This window comes from Talpa occidentalis, unplaced genomic scaffold, assembly GCF_014898055.3.
Source record: "Talpa occidentalis isolate TD23 unplaced genomic scaffold, MPIMG_talOcc4v2.1 talOcc4.2, whole genome shotgun sequence".
In the NCBI taxonomy this organism is placed as follows: Eukaryota; Metazoa; Chordata; class Mammalia; order Eulipotyphla; family Talpidae; genus Talpa; species Talpa occidentalis.
In genome coordinates this window covers 105,325,031-105,341,143 of record NW_023602073.1, presented here as the reverse complement: position 1 = coordinate 105,341,143, position 16,113 = coordinate 105,325,031, and the positions used below count along the sequence as shown (strand labels likewise).

The following is a 16,113-nucleotide window of genomic DNA, read 5'->3' as shown; positions in this document are numbered from 1 at the left end:
AGTATTTACACAGTTCTCAGTTCTCAAGGTAACACTGTATTTAATGAAATGTTATACTTTAACAGCTGTAAAGTCATTTGTAAAAACATTGTCATAAGATTATTATCTATCAAGCTATAACCTTAACTTTAAAATATTATTATTTATGGGAATAGAAAGAAAATGGGATCATAAACGACTTATAAATCCTTTTGTTGATTTGAAAGTAGGTTAGTGAATTAAGTGAAGATTGTCATTTTATTTTGGAGGATGATTTCATATTTATATGTAGAAACATTAAAAAAAAATCCAGTTAGCCATTATATAGGTCATTAATGAGAATTGCGAGATACACTGCTCTCGGAAAAAGGCAATAACATAAAAATGGTCCAAGATGGAATATTTGCAGGTTTTCATTTCTGAAGATCAACATGCTTCAAACCTAAATTTTCTTTTTTTTTTAAAGATTTATTTATTTATTTACACAAGAACTAGGGTACAGTCCAGATGCACAGGAGGGTAAGAGGATTCACCAAAGACAGAGCAGGGAACAGAACAGGCAGACTAATGAAATACACTGCTGAGGGGAGCAGCAGGCAAGACAGGAGAGGTCTGCTACGCCATGTGGGACCCTTTAGGCCGGCTGGGATCGAACTGGCACTAAGAGGCTGCGGACAGCCTCACAGATTTGCGCTCAACCTCCTGTGCCACCAGGGGAGGGCCATAAATTTTCTTATATTAAAATTTGTCTCCAATTTTTAACTTCTGAAAAATTAAATGTAGTTAAATTTTCATACAGTAAACATAATGAAAAGCAGAGGCAGTTTATAAATTAGCACTGCTTAGAAATGTAAATATTGAAATATTACATTTACTGATGATTTGTAAATATTTGCATGCTGTAGATTAGCCAATAGATGGCTTCTCTTAAAAAGAATTGCTCCTGTTAATACTAAATCTTCAACATTCTAATATCAATTTATATATCATGATCTGTGAGTGAGCTGTTTTCATCCTTCAGTTTCCATGAAATGCAGATTAAAACAGCTTTGAAAAAATTTTCTTTGTGTATAATCTTTTGCCCAGGGTTCCTAGCCTTGTAGATGTAAATTAAACTGCTCTGATTTCTCCTTATAATTCCCCAAATTTCTTTGTCTTATTCATCCTTTTACTATGGGTTATGGCTACCTTTCACATTCATTATTCTACTATAGACTGAATAATATTATGTATCCCCCATAATATTTTTGAATTTTCAGTGATTGGAAAACTATCTTTATGTGGGGATTATCTTGTATATGACTTACCAATATTTATAATACAAATAACTAAATTGACTACAATGAACTATATCCTGAAAAGCAATACTACCATGTAGTTATTAAAATGTGCCTCACAAACATCTTAGAGGAAAAGTGGAACAAAAATGTGTCCAACACAAGATGCATAGCTAACAAATTCAATATATGAACAACAATTTATTTTTTACTTCTCAGAAAATTTACTGCATTTGGTATATACTTAAGAAATAGGAAAGGGAATGGTTTTATCATCAAGGTTTTGATTTCAGGAATCTCAAAGATTCATGTTCAAACTGTTCAACAAAAATAATTTATACAGTCAAATTCATTATTCATTACACAGGAAAGAAAATATTTCTGTGTATAAAATTAGATAAAAACCAAAAGATTACACTGTGTCATAATATTATTGTTTCTGGAAATAAAAACAAGGCATAATGTATATATTTTTTATAAGCAGACATAATCAAATGTTTAAGAAGTGATGAGTAACTTTAGACATAAATTAGTTAATCATAACATCCATAAAGCAGTTTATAAAAATTAAAATTATAATTCATGCTTCTAAAAATGAATATATTATCATAAATATTACCAGAGAAAATAAAACTATATGTTAAGCCACAATTTCAATTCTAAGACTAGAAGGGAAATACAGGAACTTTGAAATAAATGTACATAACCTGGAAAATACAAAAATTGCCTCAGGTATACAACCATTTCTTGCAGTGCTTACCAAATGAACTTTAAGTAGTAATATTTTTTATATCAGGGAAAAGGTATGGGAAAAAGAAAATCTATTAGTAAATGCATAGTTGATTAGTTACTTTTCCAGAAACACTTTGAACAAAAACCCTTTGAGTTATCTTTTCAAATGATTATTACATTTTGGAAAAATCAGTAAAATAAATGCTTATTTATTTTAAATGGCTGAATAAGTAAAAAGTAATGTATTTTTGCTGCATTTGCTGCATTTGCATCAAAAATTAACACCATTAAGCATTATAAAAATTGTAATGCACCATCTTGTGGTTACCTCAAAAGAATGCAATTTACAGTTTCTCAATTCTTCAAGACCCGCATATTTCAACCATATGTTACATTTTCAGTTTTAATCTGCCATCATTTTAAAATGATACATTCTTAATACTACTTTTAATTATCAAATCACGGACATATAAAAAGCTATAGTCATCAAGAAATATTTGTTTCATTAATATTTTACAAAGTGTATGATAAGACATTTTATTTTCATCTTTATATGAAAATATTATTAATTTTTATGATTATCATCATTAGAAGACTTGAAAGATATTAGCTATATGGTAAACTAAAAGTTAAACTAGTCAACTAGTTTGTGTGATTACTTTATCTGCAGACTTATTTAGATAACATAGGCAGTTCCACTTGTTCTTATAAAAAATACTAGAATAATGTAAAGAATGAGGAGAAAGAAAGGAAAAAGAGGTAGTGAAGCAGTTTGTGCCTGGAATTATGCATTTTAACACTGCCTACTATCAATGTGCAAAATATTATTCACTGTATATTTATTTCTCAATAAAATATTACTGAGCAAATGAATAATTTCACAAGTATTTACCTTATTTTGCAAATTTAAGAAAGTTAGGTGGAAGAAACAACCTAAAGTGTAAGTAAACTGAGAATATCAGTATGTTCTCATGCATATCTTATGACAAAATCTTGGAATTTCTTAGCAGCAAATTTTAACAAATGGAATAAGATGTTAAACAGCTGTTTAGTCAACTGAATAAAATATTTTTTCTCAAGAAAGTTGACAAAGAATTTATCACAATCAATGAATAAATTGTATCTCTTCTAGTGAACACATACATAAGTACTGAATTTATAAATACAGTTCTTTCATATTATACGGAAATATAGTTATTTTTTAATTATGTAATAGATTTTTCTAAACAGGTTGCTGGAATCAACTTCACTATTAATTGAAATAGATGGAAAGGAGGAGGGAACGAGGGAGGAATGAAGGAAGACAGACAGATGATAGATTACAGAGTGATCTATCTACTCTTAACAGGAACTGTTTGAGACCTTGGAAATAAAAATTAAAAATGCTAGTTTCTTGTCCTAAAGGAACTAACAGTCTGATAGGGAGAAAGGCACACACATCAGAAACCAATCAATATGAATTAAACAGTATACTGAGTGAAAATGGAGATATGTGCATAGACTTCACAGAGAAAATGGATCTAATCTAAACTAATGGTGGATATAGCTTGACATGCTGGTCTCAACTTTTGCAAAGGAGGTGATATTTTTTAAATGATGATTGACTCTGAAATCAGCTGAGTAAATAATAAGTGAAACATACAAGTCATTTTTCTTTCCATCTTATGAAATTACTATGTTCTGTGGCCAAACCCATTTTATATATATATTAATTAGAAAAAGCTTTTTCAGAAAGTTGATGACTAGTCTTCAATGCCCAATCTAAACTTATTAGTGGAAGTTTGCCAAGTAGAATCATGGACAAGTTTTGCTTAAGTCAAATGGAAGAGGATTCGTAAAAGCTGTATGATATTGGAAAATTGTACATGATTTAGTTTGTCTAGAGGTAACGTGTAAATTGGGGAGAAGCAAAAGATAAAAATTACAATGGTGGACAGAAACAGACCCTGAAGCACCTCATCAGCTAAGTTGGGGGCTTTAGATCTTATTATAGAAGCTATGTGCATTATGTGAAAGTATTAGGAAATATGACTATCAACACATTTGATAGTTGTTCTTTACAAGAAAATGTTTCATGTGTTTCTGACCAAAATAAGAATCTCAATTTACTTTCCATAACTTTTTAGAAGGTTCTAAGGATCAATAGAAAATCAAGAGACTTGTTTAGATGACATGTGAAAAATTAAACTACTTATCTATAATAACAATAAAGCAGATTATTTTACGGAATTAAATCACCACATCTTTTGTTTTTATTTTAAACATAAATCTTGAAAAAGAATTGTGCATAAAAACAAGGCCTAGGTAAGTCATATAAACAGGACACAAAGAGACAAGGACAATAGAATACCGCAAATCATTTAGAAATAAATTCATTTGTTTTATTTTAATACTGATCTTAACTGAAAGAAAATAATTACATATGGATTTGAGGTTCCAAATTCCTTCTATAACTTTTGGACTCACTGCAAGCACCAACTAACCAAGGATCACATTTTAAACAAATTATACTAAAAATGAAAATTGATGAGTTGTTTTTTATCTTTGGTTAGTTCTTTCAATTTGATTTCAAAACTCACTTTGGCATCATACAAGCAATCATGACACAAAAAATCTACTTAGACCTTAGATCAGTCACACCAGTGCAATAAATATTTCATTAAGCTAAGTCAGCAAATACTAAATGCTGTGGGAAAACAAATCATGTGATGGTATGAATTTTTCAAACTATTGGATTACTTAACCTAGAGACAGGATAGTAAAAGTGTAGAAATGCTACATTCAAAATTTTGACTCTAGAAAGAATAAGTAATTGTTACATAAATGATTTAAATAAAGGAAATATTTTTATCTTTTAAAAAGTTTTAAATTGCAAATACTTTAAAGATCAGAATATATTTACCTCATATTCATGTATGATTATTTATAAAACATCATTTTCCAATCTTCATATTTACCAATAAAAGTTCACAATTTTTAAAAAATATTGAAAATACTGAAATCTCACTCTGATGCAAGGTCAAAAAGTTAAGCCCTAAAGAATTTTTTAATTAAAATCAAAAAAGGATAAAAAGACTAAATAAGTGCCAGAAAAATTAAAAATGTGAATGCAGTATTTCACGTCCAGAGCTATAAATTTACATACAAAAGTGCCTTGGACATCTGAGAAACTTTTCAACAAATATTTTCTCATATTTAAAGAACTGAGGAAATTACACTACTAGAAATATATAATCTGAATGAGATTCATGAGCTTTAAAAAAATAGAATATAAAGACATTTATACAAAAGAATGAATATATTAAAATCAAAAGAAAATTATAATCATCTCAATATTTTTGGGATCTACATATTTTAAAGACTGGAGCTAGGGAATAAAGAACTCATTATGAATAACATTAAATGGCAAATAATAACCCCACAATATTTTCACACACTCATTAATGTAGAAAATTATTTATAATTTCCATATGTGCAGGTTTATTTATAATGAAAAATTTTATTGATTCAAAATATTTAAAATTTTTATTATTCTATGACTTGTAACTGTTCATCAGTTATAGCATAAATTTTTTTATCTGAAAAGAAGTATTATTTTCTTTCATATACATTTTCTGACTTTTGCTTTCTTTATTATATTCCTCTGTTAACCATCTACATAAAACTTCAAGCTGTATGTTTCTTTTTTAGGTTTCATTGTCTCAATAGGGTAGGGATAGTCACTTTTTCTGAAGCTGGCTACAATTAGACATATTACAGTTAAAACTCATGAAGGTGATCATGAGCTCTTTTTGTGAACTTTCGTTATGTAATGGATGACATAAGACAATTAACAGTCATAGTTCTATAGCACTACCTTTGTTTGGAAAGATCAAAAATAGTTCGTTTTATTATAACTACTATTGTTTTAAATTGCAAAAAAGTGACATTTACCTTTTCCAATTGAGCATTTTTTTTGGATTTGTATAAAAACTCTCCCACTGCCACAAAAACTGAGAGCACCAAGCCGGCTGCCAGAACAATGAAGATGCCACCAATATTTTGAACCCCCAGGGCGCTGGCCTCTTTGCTTTCCTCCTCTGGGCAACCATTGCCCCTCCACCACTTCTCCTTCATCATGTGAAGCTTGCCTTCTTCTTGTAGCTGAAGAATTGCTATAGTGATTTTGTCTCTATATGGAGAACCTAAGAAAAGAGAGTAAATTAAGTATTTCAAAGAACCCAAAATTTCAGAACTAAAGGTCATCATGATGAGAGGAAAATGAATTTTTTTTCCAATTGTCCATTGTGCCAATCATTATTTTCAGTATTGACAAACAACTAGAAAAGGGTAGAGAACAGAAGTTTAACAAAAATAAGGGGGGTGGCCATTCTAGATATTGAAGGCTAAAAATCATTTTTTGTTCAAAGAAGAAAAATGTCTCTTTAAAAGTCAGGCTCAACACAGAACATTGGAAAATAAAACAATGAGTAGTAATCTACAAAAGGAAATGGAATGAAAGGATATTTAGTTAATATATAGGAATCATTCTACACTGAAAACAGAACACTGGTAGAATAGTAACTTATTTTTAGGAAAATTATAGGAAAAATAGAGTAATTCAAGTGATTATGACTGAGCTATATTCAAAGGTAATTACTACCTCCCCACTGGTAGTTAACCACTCATATTTGTTATTCGATGTGAATAACAGAAGTACCAGATTTGTATAGACTTGGATCATTCAAAAATCATTATGACAATGCATTGTAAGATTATTTTGATTGTTTATCATTTTATGGTTTGAGAGGTAATGCTATTTTCAGTGGCAGCAACTATTTAATTTAAATTTATGCTGATGGGATAGATATTCATCTACATTAACTAATATATGATAAGTAATAACATTTATAATTGGTCACAAAGCACATAGAATAATACTGAATTACATGTGTCTTTCAATATCTGTTCCAAGGGATTGATTTTATTGCTTTATCCCACCCAGAAATAACCTGTCTCTAAAATTTATTCTTCTTTTCTAAAACTACCATACTGCACAGTTAATTTTCCTTCACAAATTCATCCACAAGTATTTTGGTTTGCACTCAATGTTGCCTAAGCTTTTGTTTTGACTTTAGTATATACACTTCTATGCCTAAAACTATTTTTGCTAAAAGCAATTAAAAACTTACCAGGAAACTTTTCTGTCTCATAAGGAACTACTAGTCATCTTGAGTTATTTTTATTAATATAGAAAAAGTAATTCAGTATTACTCTTTTAGAAAGAGTAGGCAAAAAGTAAAAAGATGAGGAAATTAGGAAGTTAGTAATCTGTTGAAAAAGTTGTAGTTGTAAAGATGTACCAAATGTAGCAGGAGAACTGGTTCTTTAACATAATCCTAAATCTACACATCAAAAATGCAGTAGATGGCTTCAATTTTTTTAAAAAAAATTATATTGTTTTTACTGTGGTCACACCACCATATATGACTCAGTGGTAAAAACACACATTTTCAGATTTGTTACCACACCATACCCACCACCAAGATTTTTTAATTTTCCTTAGAATGGCATAACCCATTCTTAGAATTTAAATATTTAATTTTTATTTTGTGATAATTCCTAAGCACACTAGGGAAGCTTTGCTTTTCAGTATCTTTTCTATGCTGTCTTCCAAATACTACTCTGATGAAAACGGTTTAAAATCAGTTCCTCAGTCATGTCAGATTCCAAGGGATTAGTCTAGCCCAGACTACTTTCTATTCATCACACACAGCCTAGCTTACCTAGTATTATTATTTTAGCTTTCAAGATGTAATCTATGTAATTACAATCTTTTTTGGCATAGAGCATATTTATCTCTAGCTCCTTAGCACTGTCTCTCTGTTCATCCATCCATCCATCCAATCATCTTTATTCTCAATCATTTTTTTCACATTATAGACTCAACAAATGTTATGTCTTAAGAGGAGCATGCTATCTTGCTGAGGTATTCGGAACATGATATAAGAATGACATCCTGGCACTTTTGGTCTCTGACATGTATTTAACACCATGAGTTAAAACAATGTTGTTTGACCATCTAGTTTTCATTAATTCATTACATGCAAACTAGTATGGTATTCAATGTCATTTTAACTCTGAATTGCCATTCTGATTAACCGTTGTATTTCGTCCAAAATCAAAATCTGGTTGAGTGGGGAAAGCCTCCAATTTAAGCAGAATTTTAATTTATCAAGTATGTCTTTCAATTAGAAATAGTATCTGAAACAAGTCTTATGTGGAGAGTACTTGTAGAATAGTCGCACATAGCAAAATAAAAATGTGGCTTCTTTCCTGGAAATCAGTTAATTATAATCAAATTGGGGGAGTGATAATTACTTAAAAAAGAGGCTCTTAAATATGGAATTTTTTTGATCTAGCAAAGCAATATGGTGTGCTAGTTCATTTCTCATGTTCAACAATATTGAATATTCTCTCATTGCTCAATATTATACCCACTGAACTGCATTAGAATGTGTATTCTAATAGCCTCAACTACAATATTCTCGACTATATCCTCAAGAACAAAATAAGGTACAAACAAAAGCAACACACGTTCCAACAGATGATGAATACATCTTGATTTCTTGCTGGCTGTACTTCTTATTTTCACTCCAATTGTAGATATAAAAATTTCCCACTGAAAACAAAACTCCCCACACTGTCCCCACTATGTTTTCAGTGTAAACATAGTATTAGTAAAGTATTAGTAGTATTTGGTTTGAACTAAAATTACAAAGTTAGTATGCTTTGTGTTGATATTTTTATCAGTATGAAATATTAGGGAATATAATCAATGATAGCAAATTATTGCCCTATGTTAATCATTATTCTTCATTGAATCAGTTTAAGTAATTAAACAAAGGATTCAGGGCCTCCCTAGTGGCGCAAGGGGTTAATCACAGCACTGTGAACCTATCTGCAACCTCTGTGGCACAAGTTTGATCCTAGGCCAGGGAGCTACCCACATGGCACAGCAGACCTCTCCTGCATAGCCTGCTACTCCCCTCAGCGGTGTATTTCAGTCAATCTGCCTGTTCTGCTCACCACTATCTTTGGTGACTCCTTTCACGCCTTGCACCTCTGGCCTGTACCCCAGTTCTTGTATGCATAAATAAATAAATCTTAAAAATAAAAAAAAAGGATTCAATGATAAATTCTTGCTTTTTTGGTATATCTATTGAATATCCCTGGGAAGCATTTCCAAATAAATACCCGTTGAAGCAAATGTGGACTGTAATGTCATGTAGTCAAAAAATTTCAAGGAATATTGAGAACAGAGAACAAAATATTTTTCATACTTCTTATGACATGAACAGCTATGAGTTTAGTTCTAATGATGTGAACAGCCACTAGGTATATAGAGCATAAGTCTTGCCCAAGTCACAGCCATCCTCCAGCAATATATTGGCAATCAAACTATGCTGGCCTTCAATTTCAACTGAGAGAAGCTGGGAATGTAAGAGAAGCACAATGTAAGGTTGCCTCTAAGGAGGATGCATATTTCTGTAGGAGGGTTCTAAGTTTGGTTAGAAAAAAGTTTTCATTTATCACATTAAAACAGCTCTAACTTACAGAGGTGAAGGGAAGAAAAGGGAGGGAGCAGAGGTAGGAAGAGAGGGAGGGAGAAAAGGAAATAAGAAACAAATGAATGTTTATTACATCATGAAGTCCCCTGATACATCAGATGCATAAGACATGGAGTCCAAATGGAGAACTTAGGAGACACTGAGGCAACTCAAATGATACAACATGAGAGCATACGTGTGGTCATTAATAAAAACTACAAATGCATTTATTCCAAATTTTCTCAGTAATACAATTACTATCTCTAAAAATCATTGTTAAATTTGATCAAGGAATTTTATAGAAAACTAGAATTTCATTAGAACATTTCCCAAAGGATAGATTGAAAATTCGGTAAGAAAATTAACTGTGATTATCACAAACAATTAATGTAAAATTCAACAAATATTTCAAAGCTGATTTGTAGGACTGATTGAGTCTCTTCCTTTATCCTTCCCTCCCTCTGTCCCCCATGCCCCCCTTCTTTCCTTCCTTTCTCCCATTACTACTTCCCTTTCTTCATTTTTCTTTTCCTCTTATACTTTGTCTTCTCCTGTCTGCCCTCTTTTTTTATTTCCTTTCCTTCTTTCTCTTTCACACCCTTTCCTTTCTCCTCCTTTTCCTAAATCCTTCAATGCTCCCAATGTCCTTCCCTCCTTTATTTCTTTCTACTATTCTAACTTTCCTTCTTGTGAAATAGAACCTGCATTGTTATATGTACTTGGTCATAAGACTAACTCTACACAATTTTTTTGCTCACTTGATTTTCCTTTCATATTCTTTACAAACTTGTAATATTAAGTATATACCAATATTTTCCTTATTCTGTTTCAATACATCTATGTAGGATACAAATTATAAAGTAAATGCATTTAGTATTACACTTAAATTCCTGGGGAGGCTTATTGATTAACAAATAGCTTTTCTTTAAAGGTTGCACAGCAAGTTGTCTAATACTGCTTTTGTGAAGTATGCTAAAATCACATCATCTATTCTGACAATATTCCACCCAAAAGTTTCTTTACTTTTAAATCAGGCTTCTGTTTGCTTTAGTCAATTACAAAAGTCATAAACAAAATCTCTCTTGATTTTTGAAAAGGACCTCTTTCTAAAACTCATTACACCAATATGTTCTTTTCCATCTACTGATCCATACACTTCATGAACCACCCACTCATAAGAATTTACAATGCTCACTTTAAGACATGTCTCCACATCTGACTTTCAAATCTCTTTGCAGGATAATTTTGAAATATAAGAGTTATTTAAATATATTTGCATACTAAATTAATGAAAATAATTTTGGGGGGAGGAAGTACACATTTTTGTTCCCCCTGATAGTGTTCAAATTCTTTAATATACTGCTAAAATAATAAGGGGCTGGCTGAGTATTGCTATTAGTCACAATGGCAAAAACTCCCCATTTCAAAAGGACTTTAGTGTCTTTTTGTTTTATATATTTTGTTGTTACTCAGACCATCACGATGCTATTATATCCTATGTATGACAGAATTAGTTTACAACCTGGAAGTATTCTCTTTGAGCTGGGAAGATATTTCTATGAAGTAGACTACTAACAATTTTAGGTTTCTTCTAGCTTGTCATTATTTCACAATGTTGAGCACTTTCGGAAATGTAATTTACAAGATGTTTGAGCATATGAATATAACATTACCACTAAACACACAGTATACTAAGGACTGTCTCAAAGAACTTTAGTTGTATCAGAATCATTTCTGTTCTTGAAAGAGTTTAGATTGATAAATATTTCTAAGACATATTCCTAAACTATGGAGGCCCTGTAAATGCTGACTTAAGACTGGGCTATATGTCATTTATAGGTAACAAAACATATATTACTCACCTTATTCCATTCAGCAAATAACACAGGACCCTAACACCACAGTAAACATTCAATAACTGCTTTTTGAACGAAATATTTGAGTAATGAAATCAATCATGATATTGCCAAAATGTCAAACTGACGTTGGAATCTTCTAAGGTTCTTACTAAATTCAATAAAAATGTAGAATCTATAAATGGACACTTCACAATTCTAGTACTAACCTTCTAGAAAACTCAGAGTGGCAAATAAGTATACAAATTCTTATGCCATCCTTGCACTGATTTCAGCAATCAGTGGCTTCCTTTCCTTAATAAGTAAAAGGTCTGCTAGCAAAGATCTGAGGGTGACTGCAGAGCCATCGACTCATGTCCTTAAATGGCAGTTCTGCTGACAATGTTAAAGTTTATAAAATGCTTCCCTGCTTCCAATGCTAACCTGAATACTAGGTACCCTAAATGTACTTCAGAACAGGGGATTTAGTATCTATTAGGGTACTTTTTGTCTCATATTTATTTTTAAGAAGTACAAAAACAAATTTTACATTCACATTTTCGAATAAATTATGTATTTGTGTATCTTTGGTTTTATCTGTCAATAATGCTGTCATACAACACCACAACCTCATTGTCCTTTTCCTATGTAAACCTGCCTCAGTTTATAACTAAAAAATTATTTCTGTGATTGTTTAATGCTCATTAATACGAATGGGTTGTAAGTGTCATAAGGACAGGAATTGTATTTGCTTTGTTAGTATAACACCTGGCACACACAGTAAGGAAACAATTTTGAATTTATTGAATGACTACATGCATAAATAAAGGCATATGCTAGTTAACATTGGCTAGTATGCTTGCAATTGCATCTTTAGTAATCTCTTGTGAACCCATATGTTATCTAGATTTTTGTAATCTATGTCCAGTAATTAATAATACACTTTATTTCAAAGGGAACACTTATCATATTTAGCAGCTAAATAGTTGATGGGGCTATTACTGATTTCCTGTTCGATAATAGCTACCCTGGTATGGTGTTACTGTTATTATGACTTGTTTTGTTCTTCTGAAGCCATCCCAACTAAAGGTCTCAATTTTTAATAAGAGTACAGGGAATTCATAATAAAGAATGATAAAAATGAAAAAAGAACAATGTCATCTTAAAAACAAATTCTCAATCCATAATATTTTTACCAACACACAATAAATGACAGATAAAAGTGATCCATTATCCATGATAAGTAATAATCATTCAACATTAAAAATCAATGAATGATGCCCAGCTGAAATATAATTCTATAATGCAATGTTCCCTCAATTAAAAAAGGGGGTATTAAGAATTATTTTATCAAAAATAAAAAAGATTTCTATGAACATCATTTTCTTGCTTACAATTTTGCAGTGGTACGCTAGAGCAGTACAACAAAATTCCCATTCTTAAATAAGTTATACACTCCCTTTCTTCAAACTACCACAGGTTTCTTTGACTTTAACTCTTTTTACACCTAGCCTTACAGTAATATACACAGTGATATTTCCTGTTACTGGACTGTTCACTTTTCACATTTGCTCCAATTTTCTGGTTGAACTTCCTCTCATCCATCCCTATCTTGCACACTTTTCTTTGACTGCTACAGAGATACGTAGGTGTTATGGTACATTGCAGATACTCTAGCATGGCATTTATCACATTATTTTCCAATGTTTTCCTCTATGCTATTAACTACTAGATGATAATAGGAAAGGCCTAAAGGCAAGGACCATGTCTAAATCATGTTTTATTACTATTACTACAAACACAAACATTACTTAGCACGGAAGCCTGATTCTAAAAATACAGTGGCAAAAAATGTAGCATGAGACTTGCCCTTCGAGTTTTCACTGGAACAAAATGCCCACATATTTTGAATAACTTTTTACATATGTATGATGAAGAGCACAATCTTATACAGCCATGTAACTGGTAATTATTATCTTAGTCTGCTGAGTTGGTACACAAAAACTGTTGCGTACTTTAAAAATGAGAGTAGGGACAATAACTTATTTTCCTTTAGTCTATCTTTCCTTTACTTTCTTTATATATGCATTTCTGTTTTAGAAAGGCATATAAAGAAAGGAAAATGATAGTGAGAACTTGGCACAAGATACCAGGTTTATGGTGAATGGAGCCAAATATAAATGCCATTGCTAAAGTAGAAATTAAAGAAATTAGATGTATACATGTGTGCATGTGAGAGAAAGAAAGATTACATGTGATGGGTGTATACACACACACAGATATATACACACATACATGCTTCTGAATGAAATGTTTGAGTCAAATGGATGGATGTACCACCAAGAACACCATAGATATATTTTAAAGTACCTATATTCAAAATCAATAACTGGCTTAAATTTTATATAAAGACTGTTACTTCCTCCAATGTCAACCTTAAAATGCAATGTCTTTATGACCTGTAGAGAAAAGCAATGTAGTAGTTGAAGAAATATTTGCGCAATTCTCAGGAGAACATTCACATGTCTAGGATCACAAAAAGAGATGCTTAAGTAAGGGACACAAAATATATCAATCAAAATCCAAATTAAAGTATGTGTTTTAGACAGTTTCCTTTTAGTCATATTCTGAATATTCTCCAACATATGTAAAAAGAATAAGAAGGGCAAATATTATAGGCACATAGTGGAAAAGTAAACTATTTTCATTGGTTCTGACATATTCATATATATTAGTTTAAAGTGGCTGGTGAAGTAGATTGGTAGCCATTTTCCTTCTCTGGGTATTTAATAATGAAATTCTGACACTAAGTATAAAAATGCAAATAGTTTTATCCTAGACACACTACCTTCAGTACAATTGTTGCATTTGCATAGTACTCATTTGAATAGTAGTGTGGGGGTCTCCCTGGCAGTACAAGGGGGTTAAGCACCGCCCTATCACGCAATCCAAAGCCTCTGCAGCACAAGCTCAATCCCCTGACGGCCAAGGAGCAACTCACCAGGCAAAGTAGACCTCTCCTGACTCACCCACTGCTCCCCCTCATATGTGTATTTCACTTAGTCTGCCTGTTCTGTTCCCTCCTCTGTCTCTGTTGAATCCTCACACCCCCTGCATCTCCGGCCTGTACCCCAGCTCTTGTATGCATAAATAAATAAATCTTTATTTAAAAAAAATAGTAGTATGAATGGAAATACCAGAAATACTTTCCCTACCACGTTGTTTTATTCCAAATCCTTTAATAAATGAATTATAACAGTTGGAACATTTTAAATAAAATCATAATCCTAATTAATTATCAAGAAACCAAAATCAAGGGCATCCCTGGTGGCGCAGGTGGTTGAGTGCAGTGCTGTGTAGCTGTCTGCAGCCTCTGCAGCATGGGTTCAATGCTGGCCAGCCGTGGAGATACCCATACGGTGCGTCAGACATCTCCTGTCTCATGCGCTGTTCCCCTCAGCAGTGTATTTCAGTCAGTCTGCCTGTTCTGTTCCCTGCTCTTTCTCTGGTGAATCCTCTTACCCACCCACACATGTGGCCTATACCCCGGTTCTTGTATAAATAAATAAATCTTTTTTAAAAAAGAAAGAAACCAAAATCAAGTGAGCCATCCCTGAACTCTACCGATATGAGTCCCTAAATTAAATAGTAAATATATGGACTACTTGTTTATGTTGCCACTCTCTATTTTGTGTTAACTTTGTTTTCTACATTTGTCTTGTTGGGAAAGATAATATTATATAACTTAATTCTATGTTTATTATTCTACAGCATAAGCAGAATGATGAATGACAAAATTTCTTAGATTAACCAAATGCAAAGGAAACATATATACTTTTATAGATGAACCTTCGATAATATAACTGGAACACTGTTTACTAAACACTCAAGAAGTGTTTAAAGGGGCCTCGTCAGTGGCACAAGAGTTAAAGACATAGCACTATCAAGCTATCACAAGCCATTGTAGCACAAGTTTGATCCCTACTGGCCAGGTTGCTGACCTACATGGTGCAGCAGACTTCTCCTGTCTCACCTGCTGTTCCCCTCAGCAGTGTATTTCAGTAGATCTGCCTGTTTTGTTACCCACTCTCTCTTGTGAATCCTCTCACCCTCCACACCTCTGGCCTACACCCCACCCACTCTCTCTTGTGAATCCTCTCACCCTCCACACCTCTGGCCTACACCCCACAGCTAAAGATATCTAATTGGTTAGAAATGGATCATTCTAATAATCCACTTCATCTAAGATATATCCAATATTTCCAAATAAATAAAAATAGACAACAAAAAGAATAAGATACAAATAACTTAAAAACCAAAAAAACCAAAAATGCATTATTTCATTATTATAAACATTTTTTCAAGATGGCCTTCAGAACTCCTTGTGGTATATATGTCCTGATGAAAATATATTATGTTTATTTCTTATTGCAATCCAATGATGTAGGCATAATTCTAGACATCTACTGATGAGGACACTGAGCTCAGTAACTTCACATAGACATTTAGGACACTCAGGTGGAACTAGGATTTACATATAAGTCATCTAACTATAAGGTCATATATTATAGATAGCATACTAAGAATGTGTTTTGCACATGAGGGCCAGTAAGTGCAAGTCATTCATCTTTGGAGTTTAGTACTTACACATTTTACCTCTATGCTTTGACTCATTTTTTTTTTTTGTTCTAATAAGAGTAA

General features: G+C 32.1%; 1 protein-coding gene across 5 annotated transcripts in view; it reads right to left on the bottom strand.

Moving 5' to 3' along the window:
• GRIK2 (glutamate ionotropic receptor kainate type subunit 2) overlaps positions 1 to 16,113 on the bottom strand; it is a 587,451-nt gene that overhangs the window by 8,835 nt on the left and 562,503 nt on the right. For all 5 annotated transcript variants that reach the window (XM_054699057.1, XM_054699052.1, XM_054699054.1 and 2 more), the window contains one exon: positions 5,922 to 6,172. In XM_054699057.1, coding sequence (XP_054555032.1) covers positions 5,922 to 6,172 — 251 coding nt within the window. The remainder of the gene's footprint in view (positions 1 to 5,921; positions 6,173 to 16,113) is intronic.